Source organism: Canis lupus, chromosome 10, assembly GCF_011100685.1.
Source record: "Canis lupus familiaris isolate Mischka breed German Shepherd chromosome 10, alternate assembly UU_Cfam_GSD_1.0, whole genome shotgun sequence".
Lineage (NCBI taxonomy): Eukaryota > Metazoa > Chordata > Mammalia > Carnivora > Canidae > Canis > Canis lupus.
This window is the reverse complement of record NC_049231.1, coordinates 24,838,354-24,859,000: the sequence shown is the minus strand read 5'-3', so window position 1 is coordinate 24,859,000 and position 20,647 is coordinate 24,838,354. Positions and strand designations below refer to the sequence as shown.

Genomic DNA, 20,647 nt, shown 5'->3' with positions numbered 1-20,647 from the left:
TGACGGGGACTCGATCCTGGGTCTCCAGGATCAGGCCCTGGGCCAAAGGCGGCGCTAAACCGCTTGAGCCACCGGGGCTGCCCTGAGCAAAGTCTTAAAGGAGACAACCCTCTGCTGATGGAGGGAGCAGTATGACACTGGCTTGTGTGGTGAAGGCTGGCCACTGAGCAGAGTAGTCAGCCAGAGGGGAGGGTGGCTTGGGTGCCTTGAAGCCCTAAAGCTGGTGTCAGAGGACCTTTGAAGCTATGCTGAGAGCTTGGGCTTTCTTCCAGGGGCAGTGGCAGCCGTGGTAGGTATAAGGACAGGGTACACATGCTCGGCTGGGACATCGCTCTGTCCCTGGGCTGTGGCCTTGAAGGTAGAATCAGGGGGTCAGCACACATAGTAGAGGATCTGTGGCCTGCATGGTTTCTAAAGTTAGAAATGCATACGAAAAAGTCCCCAGAGGACTTCTCACCCCTTTAGAGCAGGACAGGTGACCCCTGTGTCTTCTTGCAGAGGAAACCAACTCACAGGACCATCGTCCCCCAAGTGGTACTCAGAAACCAGCCCCCTCGGTGAGTACTTGGTGCAGATCCATGACCAGGTACCTTGTGCCCTCCCAGGGGTGAAAGGGAAATGGTGTGGGTTCTAGAACAGAGGTGAGCCTTCTGTATGGGATGATGTGCTGCATCCCCCAGACACACCCTCAGAATGGGTGGGCCAGAGGTTGCCTCTCCCTGGCTCTTCCAAACTGAGCCACATGCTGGGAGGGTGAGCTGAGGGCACAGCCCAATCCTTGTCTGACAGAAGAGGACATTGAGGCTCAGAGGGGTTAAGAAACTTTTCCAGGGCTAAGAACATCCTGTTCTCTAGACTCAGCCAGTTCTGAGTTTAGGAGAGCGCTTGAGCAGGTGACAGGCAGCCTGTGCTCTGCACTCTACCCCTAGCCTAGACACTAGCTGTGTGGCCCCGGGAAGTAACCTAACCTCTCTGAGCTTTGCCTTCTTCCTCATCTGCTAATGCCTTGGGGGCTTGGGAGATAGAGGCTGGGAGTGGGGAGGGCATGCACACAGGACCCAGTTGAGGCCATTCCTGTTTCTATGCTTTTATGTTGGGCTTTTGCTCAAAGGAAAGGTTGTAGGACAAGATCACTGTCACCCATGCACCCCCACTAGGCTGATCCAATCCCAATATTATAGATTCTGGATCGTAGTATATGGAATTCCCTGGCTGGGAGGGTAGGAGAAAGGGGAGGGTGCTGGGCTATAGTTCTGCTCTTGGGTAGGATTGGCGGGGGAGGTCATAGAACCCCCCAACCTCTGGAGGGAGTCCAGTGCCCAAGATGGCCAACCTCCTCCCATCACAGCCAGAGCCCTCCATGCCCAACACCGCCTTGCTCATCAAGAACCCCTTGGCTGCCACCCATGAGTTCAAGCAAGCCTGCCAGCTCTGCTACCCCAAAACAGGTAATGTCACACCTTCATTCCTCCACCCCTCTGCCCAGAGATACTGGGAATCTCAAGAGTGTAGCATCCCAGAATGACAGACCCTTAGTGTACCAGTCAGAGATAAGTGCAGGAAAGCAGGAGCCCCTCTAGGTATTTTGAACAGATAGGGGTGAGAGTATAGAACAGGGGAGTTTGGGGCTGCTAGAAAGGCTGGTGGAGCGGAAGCTGGGAGCCTCCACTGGCCTCTAGGCTGCTCCTCCACAAACCAAGGACCAGAGGCGGTTGTGCTGCTCTCACACAGGGGTCAGGGGCTGCTGGACCTTCTGGCCCATGTCATAGCCACCCACAGCCCAGAGGCTGGTACCTGGCCATAGAGTGGAGTCCAGCTGGCTGCTGCAGAAACACATTAGCCAGAGGAAATGCAGCCCACACCTCGTGCCACCTCTACCTATCAGTGTATCTCTCCCCTGAGTGCATCTTCCTGGATGAATGCAAACCTTGCCTGGAACCTGGGTGGCAAAGGAGTCTGGGCAGTGTATTTCCTAGAGTGCCAGCCCCCAAATCCAAGGAAGGCTACAGAAGCAGTTCAGAATAGATGGCCCCTGCCGGGCAGCACTTTTCAGTACACCTGGAATCTCAGAATTCTAATCTAAGACTCATTTGCCAGAATCCCTGAGGTTTTAGTGCAATATTGTTTTGGGATGCCAGGGTTAAAAATTTTAGCAGTCTAGAATTCTCCATCTCAAGTGTACTAGAGTTGAAAGGACCTTAGAGGTTGTCTAGTTGTTGTCATCCATCCACTGCAGGACCTTCTCCTTCATCCCCCTGCCACATACGTGAGAGCCATCCCACCAAAGCTCCCATGGACTTGCAGGGGCGGGGAGCAGGGCACCATCTTGTTGGATGGGTTTGCCCGTGATGAAGTTCTTCCTCACATGGACCTCAGACTGCCTCCCCAGTCCGCATACCCGCTGCCTCTGTGCTGGGAAAGCTGACTAATGCCATATGAAGTGCTACACACCTGGTGCTGGCACAGCCAGATCACAGGTGGGGGTCCCCACAAGGACTATTTCCCCATCGTCAGAGGAGAGGAGGCTCTGGGTCAGAAGACTTGGCAGGAGCAGGGAAGGGAGGATAAATCCAAACAGTGCCCTTCCAGGCAGGACAAGAAAGGGGCAGGTCTGTTCTCTTCTGGGCGCTGTCTTCATGACTCCTTCTAGGGAAACACTGAAACGTCTGGCTTGCTGGAGAGTCAGAGTGGTGATGGAAGGGGAGGGCAGGTGCCTAGAAGGGAATCCTTGGAGAGGGTCTCTCCTCGACCCGGGCCCCCTGTCCCTAGGGAGCATATGGCTAGGAAGGGGGTGGCAAGAATGGGCGGGAGGCCCAGCTGAAGGAGGTGGGCTATTTTTTCTTTTTTTAAAGATTTTATTTATTTATTCATGAGAGACACACACACAGAGAGAGAGGCAAAGACACAGGCAGAGGGAGAAGCAGGCTCCATGCAGGGAGCCTGACGTGGGACTCAGATCACGGGTCTCCAGGATCAGGCCCTGGGCTGAAGGTAGTGCTAAACCGCTGAGCCACCCGGGCACCCCTCGGAGGTGGGTTTTGAGGCAAGGCTCCGAGTCCCGCTACTCAGGCCCATCAGCCGTCATCCTTCAATTCCACACCTGAAATTGATCTCTATCCATGTGTCCCCACAGGGCCCAGGGCAGGAGACTATACCTACCGCGAGGGCCTTGAACACAAATGCAAGCGGGACATCCTGCTGGGCCGGCTCCGGAGCTCTGAAGACCAGACCTGGAAGCGGATCCGGCCCCGGCCCACCAAGACCAGCTTTGTGGGCTCTTACTACCTGTGCAAAGGTGGGTGGGCTACGGCAGGTAGACAAAGGTGGCATTCATCGAGGTTGAATCCCACATCAGAATGAGCATCAAGCTCCTACCTTGACAGCTCCATAGACTGGGGGCAGGGGTGGGGTGGTGTGGGGATAATTCGGGATGTTCCATCCCAGCTGAAGCCCCTACTGAGTGTGAGGGTCAGCCAGGTCCCGGAAAGTAGGGAGCCCGATGTAGGGCTCAATCCCAGGACTCTGGGATCATGCCCTGAGCTAAAGGCAGACGCTCCACCACTGAGCCACCCAGGCACCCTGATCAATATTAGCTTTTAAAAACCATCATGTTGTCATCATCCCCACTTCCAACTCATGTCAACGTGGCCAGTATTTAGTGGACGTTTGTCACGTACCTTATTTGCTGTCTTTGATTTCCCAATCTACATGGTGCTGCGTGAACAGTCACAACATTGTTGAGTGCTTTAGAGTGTCACCCTTCTTCTTTTTTTTTTTTTTTTAAAGATTTTTCTTTAAAATATTTACTTATTTATGAGAGACACACAGAGAGAGGCAGAGACACAGGCAGAGGGAGAAGCAGGCTCCGTGCAGGAAGCCTGATGTGGGACTCGATCCCTGGCCCCGGGATCACATCCTGAGCCATAGGCAGCCTGAGCCACAGGCAGATGCTCAACCACTGAGCCACTCAGGCATCCCAAGTGTCACCTTTCTGTCCCTACCATCACACATCCTCATAACTCTGGGCTAGGAAACTGAGGCCTTTATCTCCCCAGGAGACAGTAGCCCTTGGTTCCCTGGGTCAGCTCTCTGTCCTTCCCACAGGATCTTAAGGATATGTCACTTCTGGGCTACAAGGCCTCGGTCAGCTCTCCCCTGCCCAGTGTGGAGGAAGTCCAAGTTCTCTGAGGCTTACAAGTCCCCCATCTATCCTAACCACTCCCCAAACACACAGAACCCTGACTCTTTTTTTTAGATTTTATTTATTTATTCATGAGAGACGAGAGAGAGAGAGAGAGAGAGAGAGAGGCAGAGAGAGAAGCAGGCTCCATGCAGGGAGCCCAACGTGGGACTTGATCCTGGGTCTCCAGGGTCATGTCCCCTGGGCTGAAGGTGGCGCTAAACCGCTGAGCCACCTGGGCTGCCCAGAACCCAGACTCTTTTGCACATTCCCTTGAACTTGATTAAGCAGCGCCTGGGATCTTGGGAAGCCATTCCCTACAGGGCTCCCCGCTCCCTGGGTGCAGAGCTGATTCCAGCACAGAGCAGTCGGTGGTGATCATCTGTGTATCAGCTCCCTCATCCTGGCAGAAGAATGGAGCAGGGCATCTTAGAGAGAGTGTGAGCAAGGGGAGGGAAAGAAAAAGTTTCGACCGCCAGGGCTCCAGGTTGTGAGCCTGCTGCCCTCACAACTCCCTGGTCCCCAGGGTTGTTTTGTTTTGTTTTGTTTTGTATTGTTTTGTTTTGTTTTGTTTTGTGGGGGTGTTGTTTTGTTTTGTTTTTTAAAGTAGGCTCCACACCCAACATAGGGCCCTGAGATCAAGAGTTGCATGCTCTACCCCGAGCCGGCCAGGTGCCCCTGGTCCCCAGGGGTTTTATTTATTATTCCACTTACTTCCCACAACAACCCAGTATTCTCTGTTTATGGGACAGACAGCTGAGGAATAACAGGGAATCCCAGCCCAAGTCTGCCGGATTCGAAGGCCCAGGCCCTTAACCAAGGGCATTTTCCTGGTGAATAATCAGAATGAAACCACTTGTATTTATTTAGAGGCTTGTATTCATCTACCAACCCCCTCATCCCACCTCTTATCCTACCCCAAGCACATAAGGCAGCTTTGTGGTGGGGGTAGAGGGGTGTGACCACCTGCCCTGTAGCTGGAACACACAGGTCCCCCCACCCCCACAAGGTGCAGGGCAGAGAAGGGACCTGGCCTGGGAAGGGCCTTCCCCAGCTCTGCCCCCCGCCCTCCCAGGTCCCAGATGAACACCCCTGCCCCCCTGAGCACCCCAGCCCACACGGAGGAGCTGGGCCTGAGCACCCCATGCGACCTTGGTGTCCCGGGGGCTCCGTGGGCTGCCGTCCCGCCTGGCAGAACGTGTGTGTCCTGTTGCCTCTTTGCAGACATGATTAACAAGCAGGACTGTAAGTACGGGGATAACTGCACCTTCGCCTACCATCAGGAGGAGATCGACGTGTGGACAGAGGAGCGGAAAGGCACCCTCAACCGTGACCTACTCTTTGACCCGCTGGGGGGTGTCAAGCGCGGCAGCCTCACCATCGCCAAGCTCCTTAAGGAGCACCAGGGCATATTCACCTTCCTCTGTGAGGTACCTGCCCGCCTGCCTCCTCTGCAGGCCCCAGCACAGCTGGGGCTGGGGTGGGCCTCCCGGGTGCGAGAGCCTCTGAAGAATGTCAGTCGCGGAACCTGGGGGTTTGGGGGACCTGACTTTAGAACCCATAGGTCCTTGCACTGTCAGAAAGGCCTGTGGGACCCTAGCTTGCTAAGGAAAGAGAGATGATCATATCCACTCTTTCCTGATGGCCATCAAAGGCCAGGCTGGGCACCAGGCACTGTAGGTGCTCATCCTCCCCACACCTCCTTGTCTAGCTGTGTTGGCTCCAATGCCCGTTATACCTTCCTGCCCACCCCCCTGCCTGTATCCAGGCCATCCCTTCTCCCTGGAGCGCCCTCCCTGTGTTCCTGCATCTTGGACCCTCTAAGACTCAGCTCTGATCCCAGCAGCTCCACCAAGTTGTCGTTAATTCTGTCCCCAGAGCTGCCACAGAAGACTCTGCTGGCCCCTTGCTTCCCTGCCCGATCGGAGCATGATAAGGCCAGTGATAGTGTCAGGTCGATCTCCGTGGAGTGAGAGCTCTGGATCCAGGTTGCTGGCAGGGTTGGTGCTCAGCCCAACCTTGACCCATTGCATAGCCAGCCCTTCCCCCTCCAACCCTTGGAGTAGGTGGACTGGCCGCTCCCTTCAGTGCAGTTGGCCTGGCATCACAGCTCCCGGCCAGCAGCTGCATGTACTTTACAAAGCACTTGCAGTTCTGTTATGTCCTTCCTGAGCTTCACAGTGAGCCTGTGGGACAGCAGGCATGGTCACCCCAGTTTCCAGTTGGCAAAACTCAGGCTCAGAGACTTGGAGTTACCCCCTACCCCAGGCATTTGGAGCGGTGGGACCAGAGAGAGCCACAGCCCAGGTTATCTGGGAGCTAGAGCCAAAGAGGTGGGGGCTACAGGACCTGGGGTGCCTTTTCTCATTCCCCTGACTCAGCAGGGCTGGCAGGGACCCAGTCTGTGCCAGGTAGCCATTCCGGGTCCCAGCCCACTCCCTCCCTCGGCAGATCTGCTTCGACAGTAAACCCCGGATCATCAGCAAAGGCACCAAGGACTCTCCGTCTGTCTGCTCCAACCTGGCTGCCAAGCACAGCTTCTATAACAACAAGTGAGTGGGACCCACAGCCTGGGCCTGGGAGCAGGGGCACACAGAAAGCTGGGGTGGTTCAGATGCCTGGGGAGCAAATGAAGCCAGAGAGTATACCTGGGGTGTCAAGCTGAGGGGCAGAATTTAGGGCTCAGATCCAGCATCCACCTGGAACAGATGGAACCAACAGATGAGATCTGTATTCCAGGCGTTCTCTCAGTATTTTAATGATCTCCTTGCTCCTGGAAGGGAGGAGTTACAGTCTCTTGTACTGATGAGGCTTGGAAGTAGCTCACTCAACGTGGGAGGCCACATCTCTGACTCCCATCTGGTGCCCTCCACTGTCAGTACGTTGGCGTCAGACAAGTGGGAGGATCTGGGTCAGGCCTGGCACCACCTTCGCTCCCTGTGACTCCCCTTGGCTCTGCCCCAGCATGGATGATAGAGCCCCGGCATCCTGTGTCCAAATCCCAGCCTGATCAATGCTATAGCCTTTGGTTTCCTTGTCTGTAAAGTTGATGGTGATCCCAATCTCCTAGGGTTGCCGTGAGCATAATTAAAATTCCTGGTCCCGTGCTCGCTTAGGCAGCACATATACTAAAATTCCTGGTCCCTGGGCAGCCCAGGTGGCTCAACGGTTTGGCGCCACCTTAAGCCCAGGGCCTGATCCTGGAGACCCAGGATCGAGTCCCACGTCGTTGGGCTCCCAGCATGGAGCCTGCTTCTCCTTCTGCTTGTGTCTCTGCCTCTCTCTCTCTCTCTCTCTCTGTCTCTCATGAATGAATAAATAAAATCTTTAAAAATAATAATAACAGGGGCAGCCCCGGTGGCTCAGCGGTTTAGCTCCACCTTCAGCCCAGGGCCTGATCCTGGAGACCCAAGATCTAGTCCCACATCCAGCTCCCTGCATGGAGCCTGCTTCTCTCTCTGCCTGTGTCTCTGCCTCTCTCTCTCTCTCTGTCTGTAATAAATACATAAAATCTTAAAAATAATAATAATAGGGGCAGCCCTGGTGGCTCAGCAGTTTAGCGCTACCTTCAGCCCAGGGTGGGATCCTGGAGACCTGGGATCGAGTCCCATGTCAGGCTCCCTGCATGGGGCCTGTTTCTCCCTCTGCCTGTGTCTCTGCCTCTCTCTTTCTCTATGTCTCTCATGCATAAATAAAATCTTTAAAATAATAATAATAATAATAAAATAAAATAAAATTTCTGGCCCATAAATCTAATAAATTTGATTTGCATTTTTAAAAAAGATTTTATATATTTATTCATGAGAGATGCACAGAGAGAGAGAGGCAGAGACATAGGCAGAGGGAGAAGAGGGCTCCCCACAATGAGCCTGATATGGGACTTGATCCCAGGACTCTGGGAACACGACCTGAGCTGAAGGCAGACACTCAATCGCTGAGCCACCCAGGCATCCCATGATTTGCATTTTTATCTTAACTACCAGGCCATTCCTTCTGTAGTTCAGGAGAGCACCCTTTCACCCCAGCGGCTCAAAATATATTGTAATCTTTGTGCTCTCACTGCCATATTTTCCTTACTATGGGCTCCCATATTTTCCTTACTATCTCCCAAATTTACCTGGATTTAAGAATTACAGTTTGGGGCCTTTTTTTTTAAAGATTTATTTATTTATTTGAGAGAGAAAGTGGGGGGGGTGCTGAGAGAGCGGCAGAAGGAGAGGGAGATAATCTCAAGCAGACTCCATGCTGAGCATGGGGCACCACATGGGGCTCAATCCCACGACCCCAAGATCACAACCTGCAGCATTGTTTGATTATGAAATAAAAACTAAAGACCAGCAACAAAAAATAATAAAATAAAATGCAATTCCTGTCCCAGAAGAGGTGCTTGATTATGGTTTCTCTGGATGCAGGAGCAGCTCTGGTGCATCAAGCTGGGGGGGAACCTGTGCCCCTTCCCTGTGCCCCTTCCCTGTGCCCCCCCACCCCGGTGCTCCCTTCTCCCAGCCTCATAGCAGGTGGCATCTGTGTCCTTCTCCTGGCAGCTCCCCCTTTGAGCTGACCCAGGATTGAGGCCAGAGGAGGACATACAGCTGGGACTGCCTGGGTGTAGGACTCCCACCTCTTGCCTCCTGTGCTCTCATGATCTAGAAGTGTCACTTCCATAAGGGCAGGAACACCCAGAGAGGAGCCCCTCCCCTCAGGCTCGCCCAGGCTCAGGGAGAGTAGTCCTGCCGGGAATGGTGGGGGAGGGCAGGGGGGGTGCTGCAGACTGCATCGTGCTCCCTGCCCTCTGCCCACCAGGTGCCTGGTGCACATCGTCCGCTCCACCTCCCTCAAGTACTCCAAGATCCGCCAGTTCCAGGAGCATTTCCAGTTCGACGTGTGCCGCCACGAGGTGCGCTATGGCTGCCTGCGGGAAGACAGCTGCCACTTTGCCCACAGCTTCATCGAGCTCAAAGTGTGGCTGCTGCAGCAGTACTCAGGTGAGGGGGCTGGGCAGGGGCAGGCGGAGGGGAGGCGCGGGACCTGCTGAGGGTGGATGGGCCAGCCCGCAGCAGGTGGCAGAGGGGGCCTAAAGGAGTTCAGAGGGGCAGTGGCTTGATGGGAGACGTGCCTCTGCAGGAGCCGGTGCCCCTTAGACATCACAGAGGACACAAAGGCTCTGATCTCTAGAAGCTTCCAGGCCCTGCTCTCGGGGAGCTTCCAGGCTTGAAAGATCCTGGGTTTATCCCTATCCGGGCACTGCCAGCAGAACACAGGTGGAAGAGGAAGAAGGGGCAGAGCCAGGCTGCCTGGTTGGTCATCAGCAGGTCACTTCCCCTCGCTGAGCCTCCCCTTGCCCATCTGTGAACTGGTGACCATAATCTCCATCTCAGCTGAGGAGATTAAAAGCTATTCGCTTACTCATTCATCTGATAGTGTGATGAGTGTACCTGCTGTGTGTCGGGCCTGAGCAAGGACCCCTTGAGGTCCTGGTTCTCCAAGAACATCTGATATCTGTAAGCAAAGGCAAGAGAGCATAGTAAGTATGTAGTAAATCCTGCATTCCATCTGGTCTAGGACGCACGTTCCCCCCACTGTGTATTGTAATGTAATTTAGCAGCATTGTTTTGGGTGTAACATAAAATAACGGTGCATCTAACAATTGACGTCTTCTTCTTACGGTTGATGAAATAGGGTTGTGTGATTTCAGACGTGCTCAGTGCTGAGAGGAAAGTAACACAGAGGGAGAGGGGCTCAGGCTGGGGCATCTGGGATAAGATGGTTGGGGAAGGTCTCTGTGAGGAGGTGGTATTTGAGCAAGAAAGGGTAGGGAGAGGGCAGCCCTGGTGGCGCAGCAGTTTAGCACCGCCTGCAGCCCAGGGCGTGATCCTGGAGACGCTGGATCGAGTACCACGTCAGGCTCTCTGCATGGAGCTTGCTTCTCCCTCTGCCTGTATCTCCGCCCCTCTCTCTCTGTGTCTCTATGAATAAATAAATAAAATCTTAAAAAAAAAAAAGAAAGAAAAAAAAATAAAAAAATAAAAAAAATAAAAAATAAATAAAAAGAAAGAAAGAAAGGGTAGGGAGAGAGTGCCAGGAGAGGGAAGAGCAAGGCTGGAGGCCCTGAGGCGGGATCAAGCTTGGTACAGAAATGCTGTTTGTGAGAGTGGAGCACCTTAGTGCATGGGGGGAGGGGGGCCTGAGGTTGGTAGGGACCTGAGTGTGTGGAAGTCTCTAGGTTGTACATAGAGTCGGGATTGTTCTCAATATGATGTGCAGGGTGTGGAGGGTTTAAGTGGGTAGAGGTATATGTGATATGATCAATATTTTTTATTTATTTAATTTTAATTAATTTATTTGAGAGAGAGAACACAGTAGGGGAAAGGGCAGAGGCAGAGGGAGAAGCAGGTTCCCCATTGCGCAGGCATCCCAATACAGGGCTCAATCCCAGGACCCCAGGATCATGACCTGAGCCAAACGCAGACGCCTAATCAACTGAGCCACCCTGATCAATATTTTTTTAAAAGTCGCCCTGGCCACTGGGTGGAGGATAGAGGGGTAAGGGCGGACAGTGGGGGGACCAGGGAAGGTGTGGCTCAGGCCGGGGTAACAGTGGCAGGGGTGGAAGGAGTGATCAGATTCTGACAAAGGATGGCATAAGGTCAACTGCAAGGGTTTTGAGCAGAGTAACCGGAAGGATGGGGTTGCTATGTTCTCAGCAGGGGAGGCTGTAGGAGGAGCAGGTTTGGGGAGTCCTGTCAGGGTTCACTGTGGGATGGGAGGGGCTTGAGATTCCTCTTGGACTTCAAGTAGAGATATTGAGCAGGCAGGTGGATGTGGAAGTCTGGAAGTTCACAGGAGACGTCTGAGCTGGAGAGATCTATTTAGGAATCACTAGCAAGAAGATGGGTGTCAAGCACAGTGCCTGGCCTAGAGGAACTCCCCAGTGACACACGGTCACCATGGAGCAGCATCCATAGGACAGGATCAAAAGGAAATCAGTCTAGAAAGGGACTGGAGGAGATGGAAGGAGAGCACACTTCATAAAAAGTGCTCCAAGCTTTTCCTCAGAGGGTGGGTTCAGTAGTCAGCAGTCAAATTGGAAGGTCTGGGCCACAGCGTTTGGGTGGCTGCCCCTTTGCTCACTCACAGTGAAGAGCAGCAGCCCCTCAGTGAGCTAGTGAGCCTGCCTGGGCCAAACATGAAGCCCTAACAACCAGTGGACTAGAGGCCACCAAGAAGAAGTCAGGCCTGAGACCCCCACTGAGGGGGGTGGGTTCAAAGAAGGGTGCTGAGCAGCAGGCCCAAGAGACTGGCATGAAGGCAGTCACCATGCCATGCTGCAGAGTCAACATCTTTCTCCTGCATTTTCCCACTCTTAGCTGCATTTGATTCTCCTGCTCCCTGTGAGGGTTTGGAGCAGGTTCTTCTTTTATTTGTTTTATTAAGATTTTATTTATTTATTTGAGAGAGAAAGAGACAGAGAGAGCAACAGAGAGCATAAGTGGGGAGCAGAGGGAGCAGCAGGCTCCCCACTGAGCAAAGAGCCTGATGTGAGGTTCAATCCCAGGACCCCAGGATCATGATCTGAGCTGAAGGCAGCAGCTTAACCGACTAAGCCATCCAGGTGCCCTGAGGTCCTTCATTCTGTTTTTGTTTTTAAAGATTTTATTTGTCAATTCATGAGACACACACAGAAAGAGAGGCATAGACACAGGCAGAGGGAGAAGCAGGCTCCATGCAAGGGGCCCGACATGGGACTCGATCCCGGGTCTCCAGGATCACGCCCTGGGCTGAAGGCAGGCGCTAAATCACTGAGCCACCCGGGCTGCCCGAGGTCCTTCATTCTTAATGCAGATTAAGAGGCCCAGAGAGGATGAATGCTTTCTCTGCTGCCCATGTGTTTGTGTGGCAGGTCCTTAGCGTGGGTCTGGGTGGCCCTTGCAGATCCCCTGCCTTTCTCTTTGCTACTCTCCTTCACATATGCCGTGTCTGGTCCCGCCCTCCACAGGCATGACCCACGAAGACATCGTCCAGGAATCCAAGAAGTACTGGCAGCAGATGGAGGCCCATGCAGGGAAGGCCAGCAGCAGCTTGGTGAGGCCCTGGATTGGCGTTGGGGGTAGGACCCAGGACCCCGAGGGCCATTCCCCATCCCTTTAATTGAACGTAATTTCAGACTTAGCAGAAAATTATCAGAATACTACAAAGAATTTGTGTATTCTCATTTCTGGATTCCCCAGATAGTAACCATTTTACCACATTCCACACTCACTTTGTCCTGTGTGTGTGTGTGTGTGTGTGTGTGTGTCCACACATAGACATATATATACAATTATATACATACTTTCTCCTGAACCATTTGAGAATAAGTGGTAGACATGATGCCTCATCACCCCTAAATCCTTTGGTGTCTATTTCCTAAAAATAAGGACACTGTCTTACATAATAACCACAGGACAGTTGTCAGCATCACAGAACTAACATTGCTATAATTTTTCAGATGATGTCCTATTATTCAGATTTTGTGAATCATCCCCAAATCCCAAGTGACACTGTATTTATTTGTTGTGTCTCTATAGTCTCTCTCTCTCTCTCTCTCTCTCTCTCTTTTTAGGGATTTTATTTATTTATTTGAGAAAGAGAGAGGGAAAGCATGAGTGGAGGGAAGGGCAGAGGGAGAGGGAGAAGCAGGCTCCCTGCTAAGCAGGAGCCCGACACAGGGCTCAACCCCAGGACCTCAGGATCATGACTTGAGCCGAAGGGAGACACTTCACCAACTGAGCCACCCGGGGGCCCCTGTCTAGTCTCTTTGGATCTAGAGCAGTCCCCTGGTCTTTTTTGTCTTACATGATACTGATGGTTTTGAAGAGCCGCTATCTTGTAAAAGGCTCATCCATTTGGGATTGTCTGGTTCCTCAAACCCCAGAGGTGATGTTATTATGCTCGCCTCAGTTCACTCATCAGGAGCACATCATCTCTGTGTGTCACTTTACTGGTGATCACTTGATTAAAGGTGCCTCCAAGGTAAAGGTTTCTCTACCGTGAAGTTATGTTTTTCCCCCTTTGTAATGAAAAGTATCTTCTGGGGAGGGTCCTTGAGACCATGTAAATATTCCTTCCCACTGATCGTACCATTCCCATCCATCCCAATCCTCATCCTGTTCCTGAAGAAGTGAGCTGTGGCACTGTGGCATTTGCAGATGGGGAAACTGAGTCTCAGAGCATGCTAGAGACTAACCCAGGGTCACACTTAGTGGAATAAATGCCTGGTTCTCTGACATCTTATCCAGAACTTGCTCTGCTCCCCACCCCCAACCAGTACCATTCCCACCACCAGAGGATTCCCCACCCATAAAATGGGGATCATAATCTTGCCTGCCATCTCCAGGGTGGCTGTGAGGGTCATAGAACCCGACCAAGCTGCAGCTTGCAGAGTCCCTGCTCCACACTGGGCCCCATGCCATCCTCAATCCTCATATCCTCCCCAAGAGGTAGGGACTGTTTTAGCCGTGGATGACAGCGGGAAAAGAAAGGGTGGTCTCAGGCCCAAAAGATAGTGTGAGGTGAGCCCCCTATGCCATCCACACATAAGGGATGACCCCCCCCTCCCCAGGCCAAACCCACCCACCAGTCACTTTGGGAGAAGGCTAGGCCCCTGGCCCCTCCTGAGTGGGTGTGGCAGTGAGCCAGGGGGCAGGGCAGGCTGCCCCACAGGGCTGCCTGGTTCCTTTGGGACTTGCCCTTCTCTCTAGCCCATCATTCTGGTCCTTTTTCTTTCTCTCCCCGCTTCCTGGGTTGTCCTCCTCCTCTGTCCCTCCCTGTACTGTCCTCTTTTCCCTACCCCCTCTCTGCCATGTGGTTTGTTTTTTGTTCCTGGCCAGGATCCTGGCTGGAAAGCAGTGAGGGGCTTGGGTTGGACCTGCAGTGTTATCTTCTAAGAGAACTCTGAGTCTTCACCACCTCCTACCCCTTCTTCCTCCTCAGGGCTGCTGCCAGGGTCCCCAGGAACGGGGGCAGGCCTAGCTGCCCAAGGGTGCCATGAGAGGCTTCAACCCCCTTTTGCTGCCAGGGGCCCCACCCAGCCCACCCAAGTTGCCACTCTTGGGCCTGGCTGGGGAACAGGGCTTCTGTGCCAGGCCTGGCCACAACCAGGGCATGAGGCGTCTTGCTTGCTTGCCACCAGATGGCGGAGCCAGCAGCACTTGGGGCCAAGGATGAGATGCCAGGGGAGAAGCTGCTCGGGTCCAGTGCCCACGGCACCGCAGCTGTGCCATCCCACAACAAAGCTCCTGCCTCTCACCAGGATCCTGTCCTCAGACCACTTACCCGTGGGTGGATTAGTAACCTCTGTGAACCTCTGCTTCTGTTCAGTCCTACCTGACCCCAGGGCTACAGCGAGGAGTTGGTGAGGCTGTACAGTTGTAGAAAGGGAAGCTCAGTGACCTGGCATGGCTGTTCGTTAGAGTAGCCTCCCCCCCCCCCCGCCCCTGCAATTCCCTCACCTGTGAAATGGTCCCCTCGGGCTTCTGTGAGAATCCAATGGGACACCTAGATATCAGTAGTGATGTGGAGAACCTCCTGCCCGCTCTAACACAGGCCATGCCCTAGTTACAAAGCTCTGCTTTTACCTTGTTACTGAGGTGACATGGGGGTTATCCTGGGGCTGAGCCAGGCTGCGAGTCATCCAGCACCTGGCCAAGGGTCAGTCAACACATGTGGACAGAACCCCTTCCTGCTCAAGGACAGGCCCTGAGCGAGGTAGTTCTAGGCACACAGGGTACTCCCACAGTAGAGGACATGTACCCTCTTCTAGCCTGGGGGAGAGAGAGCGGCCTGGAGGGGGGACCCCACATCTGAGGCTCCAGAGAGGACAGAGAGGCTCTAGGTAATGGGACAGTCAGTAATTTAGCCAACGTAGTTGGAGGAGGAGGTTGAAAGTGGCAGAAGACAAGGCTGCATGGGCATCTCCCCCACTTTCACCGCCCCCTCCCATCCCAAGGGTGCCAAAGAACAGGCCCTCCTGCCTTCAAAGGAAAGGCTAGAGCAGAGCATGAGGATGAAGTCCAGGGCCGCCCAGGCAGGCTCCTGTGCAAGTGGCTTCCCACCTGGGCCCTGCTGCCTGCCAGGCCCAGCCCTCCTAGCTGGAGGAGTTGATCAACATGAGTCAGGTACTGTGGGAGCTCCTAGGATGGGTGGCTGCCACTTAGAAGAACTCCAGGGAATGCTTCCTAAAGGAGGTGGTACTCGAGCTGAGTTTTGAAAGTTTCCAGAAACAGCGTGACCAAGTCCAGAGGAAGGACATTCCAGGCAGAGGGAACAGCATGTGCAAAAGCAAGCCATGCTCAGGGAAATGCCAGCAGCTCCAAAGAGCAGACCCATGGGGACCAGCCAGAGAAGGCAGAGAATATTCGATCGGGAATCAGAAGCCCCGTCCCAGGCCTGGTTCCCACACTGAGAGGCCAGGGGACCTAGAGTGGGGAGGTTATTTCCCTCTGGGAAGTGGTGATGGGCCGGCTCATTCTAAGGCCCTGAGTGGCCCTAACACTCCTGGAGGCCGCCTGTGTGACAGACTCCAGGCCTCCACCCTGATGCCTTTGGATTCACCAACCCCCTTCCCCCAACAGGGCGCCCCTCGGACACATGGGCCCAGCACCTTCGACCTGCAGATGAAGTTTGTGTGTGGCCAGTGCTGGAGGAATGGGCAGGTGGTAGAGCCTGACAAAGATCTCAAGTACTGTAGCGCCAAGGCCCGGCACTGGTGAGCCAGGCGCCCAGCAGGGGCTTGGGCAGGGTGGGGCCCACCCGAGCACCACGGGTAAGGAGGCCGGGGCTCTGCACTGGGCTCTCCCCAAAAAGCACCCGTCTGTCCTACAGTTGGACCAAGGAGCGGCGGGTCCTTCTGGTGATGTCAAAGGCCAAGAGGAAATGGGTGTCGGTGAGGCCACTGCCATCCATTCGCAACTTCCCACAGCAATATGATGTGAGCGCCAGGAATGAGGTGCAGGGTGGTGGTAGGAACTCAGGTGTGGGGGCAGAGGGGCCTTGGGAGGGCTTGTCTGCTGGTTGGAGCTGTCGCATAATCCAACGGACTCAGCAGGCTCACCCCACACCCACCCTGCAGCTCTGCATCCATGCGCAGAATGGCCGCAAGTGCCAGTACGTGGGGAACTGCTCCTTTGCACACAGCCCAGAGGAGAGGGACATGTGGACGTTCATGAAGGAGAATAAGAGTGAGTGGGAAGACCAGGCAGGATGGGGGCCTGGCCCAGGGTCCCCTCATTGCCAGATACCCCAACTCATCAGCAGGTTCAAGAATACCTGCTCTCTCCCTTTGCCACCCAGGCCCTCCTCCTGCCACCCCCGGCCGTACCCTCTCTGCATTTTCCATTGTTGACCGGGCAGCCCTGACAGCAAGGCCTGCAGTGCCCCCAGCTCCCACATCCGGGGGGGGAGGCGGATCATGGGGCAGAACGGATGGAGAATCCTGTCCCACCAAGCACCCTGTCCTCTCCTTCCCACCAGTCCTGGACATGCAGCAGACCTATGACATGTGGCTGAAGAAACACAACCCAGGGAAGCCAGGGGAAGGGACCCCGATCAGTTCTCGGGAAGGGGAGAAGCAGATCCAGATGCCCACGGACTACGCCGACATCATGGTAACGGCCTCACCCATGTTCGGGCCAGCCCCCGAGCCTGATATGGTTGGGCGTTGGGGCGGGCTCAGCCTCCCTGGGGGGATCGGTCTGGGCAGAAGTGTGAGGAATGGGCACCCACAGCACTGTGCACCCCCCCCCCAGATGGGCTACCACTGCTGGCTCTGCGGCAAAAACAGCAACAGCAAGAAGCAGTGGCAGCAGCACATCCAGTCCGAGAAGCACAAAGAGAAGGTCTTCACTTCCGACAGCGACGCCAGTGGCTGGGCCTACCGCTTCCCCATGGGCGAGTTCCGGCTCTGCGACAGGTGCTCCCCGGGGAGGGCAGGGCCGTGGGTGGGCATGGCGGGACCTGGTGGGCTGCAGGGTGGGCCTGAGAGAGCCCATGGCCAGCCCCCACGCCCCTTGTCCTAGAGATGGCGTGCAGAGGGTGGTGTCCCAGAGCAGCTGCTCGTGGATGTGAGGAGCGTGGGGCCGGGGTGGGGCAGGATGCTGCCCGGGGCTCAGAACCGCCAGGCCCCCACCTGCAGCCCTGGGTCAGGTCCTAGAGGAGGCTGGGCCCGAGGCTGTCCAGGGAGAGGCTTGTCTTGGGGGAAGCCAAGTAGCCAGCCCGGGGTCCGCAGCCCATGGTGGAAAGGGCGCGGGGCGTGGGCAGTGAGCCTTCTGCTGCCCACAGGCTCCAGAAGGGCAAGGCCTGCCCAGATGGGGACAAGTGCCGCTGCGCTCACGGGCAGGAGGAGCTCACCGAGTGGCTGGACCGGCGCGAGGTGCTGAAGCAGAAGCTGGCCAAGGCCCGCAAGGATATGCTTCTGTGCCCCCGGGATGACGACTTTGGCAAATACAACTTCCTGCTGCAAGAGGACGGGAACACTGCCGGTGCCGCTCCAGAAGCCCCTGTTGCCGCTGCTGTCACTGGGGAGTAGGGCCCGCTCTGGGCCTCGGGTGAAGTCCTAGGGTCAGGGGCGGGGGTGGGGACAGAGGGCCTGATAGGAGGGCCAGGGCAGGGGTGGGGGACCGCCCTCCTCAGGCAGCCCCCAGCCCCCTCCGGGGCCCCCTCCATCCTCTCTGCCCCCACCACCTGTGTGCAGACCCAGGGCCACATGCTGCAGCCCTAAGTGGTCCCAGGGTCCTCATCCTGCCAGAACCCCGGGCAGATGCCCCCACCCCCCTGGGTTCCCCTGGTTGGGGAGGGAGGGGCCTGGCCCACCCCTCCAGCCTCAGCCTACAGCTTTAACTTCTGTCTGCTCCTAAAGGGGGCCCAAAGCTCAGGGCTGGGGAGCCTGGGGTCCCCACTTGAATCTGCAGCAGGAGGGTCCTCCCTGCCCTACCCTCACCCCATCCCCACCTCCCCTGGGGGCAGATCAGGACACCACAGAGGGCTGGAGGCCCCAATTAGCTTTAAATGCCACCCCAGGATGGAGCCGGGAACACAATATTGGTCGCTTGCCCTCCGGGGCCTCAGTTTCCCCTCTGGTTGGAAGAGTGGGTGGGGCTGGGCTAGATGATCTCTGGAGCCTTTCCAGCCAGGCCACCGGCCCAACCCTCCTCCTCGTGGGCCACTGAATGTAGACTAGGTCCTCAGAGTCCCTGGAGATGATTCGGCCCAGACCCCCTCATTGCAGAGAGGGAGACAAAGGCTGGGCAGGGATGGGTGACCTGCCCAGGGTCTCCAGGCCACGGAACGAGGTAGAGCCAGGAGAAGGCCAGTTGTCTGCTGGAGCCTCCAGGCTCTTAGCAGGGACAGGACCCTCTCTGAATTAGTGTGCCATGGGGGTCCCAGGCAGTGCCACCTCTGGGCCGAGGAAAGGAGGTCATGTCAGCACTCTGCAGAGGGACCGTCCCCTCCTGAGGATGATTGTGGGGAGTGTGGCAGCACGACGCCCACTTGGGCAGTGGTAACGGGCAGGGTGCCCATGGGCTCAGCTTCCACGTGATGTACTGGGAGGAAGGGGAGGGGTGGGGTCAGGAATGTGGAGAGAAGGGAGGTGACGCTGGGCAGCAGGGGCCAGTTGGGGATCGGACCCAGCCCCTCTTTCCTGGGGACCCAGCATGGCCCTCTCCCCCTTCTCCTCAGACCTAGACATACAGTTGCGTCCTAGCCCTCCCTGATTCCTGGCCTTGCCAGCTGCCTGGGACCCCAGCTGACCCCCAGCCCCTGCTCCCAGCCACCAAGCCCTGTCCCATCCCTGTCCCCACCCTCTTGTCTGCCCGTCTGCGTGTACCCCCTCCTCTCCATCCCACCCCCTGACCCATGGGCAGACCCAGCCTCCCCCAGTTCCTGAGACATTCCAGAATGTCCCACGCTGTGGGCCCTCCCCCCGGGAGGAACCAGGGGCCACAGCTGGAGTCAGGGGTGGGGGTGAGATGGAGAGAATGGAATCCCCCTCATTTCTCCTCAAGCAAGGATCGATAGCGAGCAATGATGTGATTATGGGCACCCCGGGCGCAGAGAACGTTGTTCCTCTTGCTGTCACTGCCCAGCCCTCCCCAGTAACCGTGGCATGCACCCTTCCCTCTCCCTGTACCCCCCCTCGCCCCTGCCCCCAGCAGGCCAGCACCATAGAATCCCTCCCGGCGCTGGTGGCATGACTGGAGGGGAGGAGAGACCACACGCAAGTTGGGGGCCATGGCTGTGAATGTCGATGACACTTGTTTTCCCTGATCCGTGATGTTGCAGTCTGTCGTCACCAGCCTCGTTTTTAGTGTGTATATATGTCGCCCCCGTGATGCATATATACACAGGTATTAAATATATCGCTCTATATAATATTATATATGTGTGTGGTATCCAAGGAATCACTTCTAATGAGGGCTAAAGATAAAGAATTTGGCCAGAAAATGCAGCCATCCTGGTGTAATTAAGAGGGCTTTTTCAGATTTGGGGGCCTTGGAGCCATGGGTTGGAGGTGGTTTGGCAGCAGGGGCAAGAGTGGCCCTGCCCAGGCCCAGTTTCCAGACCACTCCAGCCTTGCTGGGAGAGAGCAGTGGTGCTCCAGCCAAGAAAATGATTGGTGTGTGTCTCCCGCCCCAGAGAATAGGATCAGAGTCTATCTAGATTTTTCTTTTTCAACCTGTTCTCCATCCAGGAGCCCTTGGGATCTGGGGCTCCCCAGCCTGGCTAGAGCTGGATTCCCCCCCAGGTTGGGAAGAGAGCAAAGAGGCAGGGGGCGGAGGAGCAGGAGTACGCTTTGAATGATGAGGGTGATTATTTCAGTCGTGACCCCGACTGGGAGGCTTGGAGAGTTGACTCAGGGGCCTGTGCCCACTGCCAGCAGGCAGAGACAAGACTTCGGACAGGTGCCCCCGATGTGAGTGTCCCTTTTGGGGAAGGGGAAGGAGGGATGCTGCATTTCTCAGCTGGGCAGTAATCAATTTAATGGTCCTTTTAAAATGTCTGTGTATTAAAAATTTAAGAATACCACACTTTAATATTAAATATTCATAAGGTCTAGTATCTTGATAATAATGTAGATGTTTTAATAACAATTTTTGTCCTTCTTAAAATAAAATGAAAGAAACTTGATTCTTTTAGCCTTTGTTCTAGAAAATAAACGTGTGCACTTTGACCTCTTTCCCCAAGGTGTCACTCCTGTTCTGAGCTGCCTGCGTCTGGAGGCCTGGGCGGCTCTGTGCACGTGGGGCAGAGCTGCCTGGTGTGGGGCATGCCTCAAGGCGGACATTCCGCGGGCTGAGGGGCAAAAGGTCTGTGTCCCTGTGTAAACAGGGCAACCTAGCTGACCCCAGCTCAGGCATGCAGCACCTGGGCTGGCAGGGACAAGCTGTGCTGTGTACAAGTGGCCCCAGCAGCCACCCTTCACCCTCCTGC

General features: G+C 55.3%; 1 protein-coding gene across 1 annotated transcript in view; it reads left to right on the top strand.

Annotated features, from left to right (window-relative positions):
• ZC3H7B (zinc finger CCCH-type containing 7B) overlaps window positions 1-20,387 on the top strand; it is a 62,493-nt gene extending 42,106 nt beyond the window's left edge. Inside the window, exons 11-23 of the mRNA XM_038550435.1 lie at window positions 499-557; window positions 1,349-1,448; window positions 3,134-3,295; window positions 5,405-5,610; window positions 6,632-6,732; window positions 8,984-9,165; window positions 12,177-12,262; window positions 15,793-15,926; window positions 16,043-16,148; window positions 16,290-16,398; window positions 16,691-16,824; window positions 16,966-17,129; window positions 17,498-20,387. Of these exons, the coding sequence (XP_038406363.1) occupies window positions 499-557; window positions 1,349-1,448; window positions 3,134-3,295; window positions 5,405-5,610; window positions 6,632-6,732; window positions 8,984-9,165; window positions 12,177-12,262; window positions 15,793-15,926; window positions 16,043-16,148; window positions 16,290-16,398; window positions 16,691-16,824; window positions 16,966-17,129; window positions 17,498-17,744 (1,790 nt within the window). The 3' untranslated portion in view covers window positions 17,745-20,387. The remainder of the gene's footprint in view (window positions 1-498; window positions 558-1,348; window positions 1,449-3,133; window positions 3,296-5,404; window positions 5,611-6,631; window positions 6,733-8,983; window positions 9,166-12,176; window positions 12,263-15,792; window positions 15,927-16,042; window positions 16,149-16,289; window positions 16,399-16,690; window positions 16,825-16,965; window positions 17,130-17,497) is intronic.
• The last annotated feature ends 260 nt before the right edge of the window (window positions 20,388-20,647 follow it).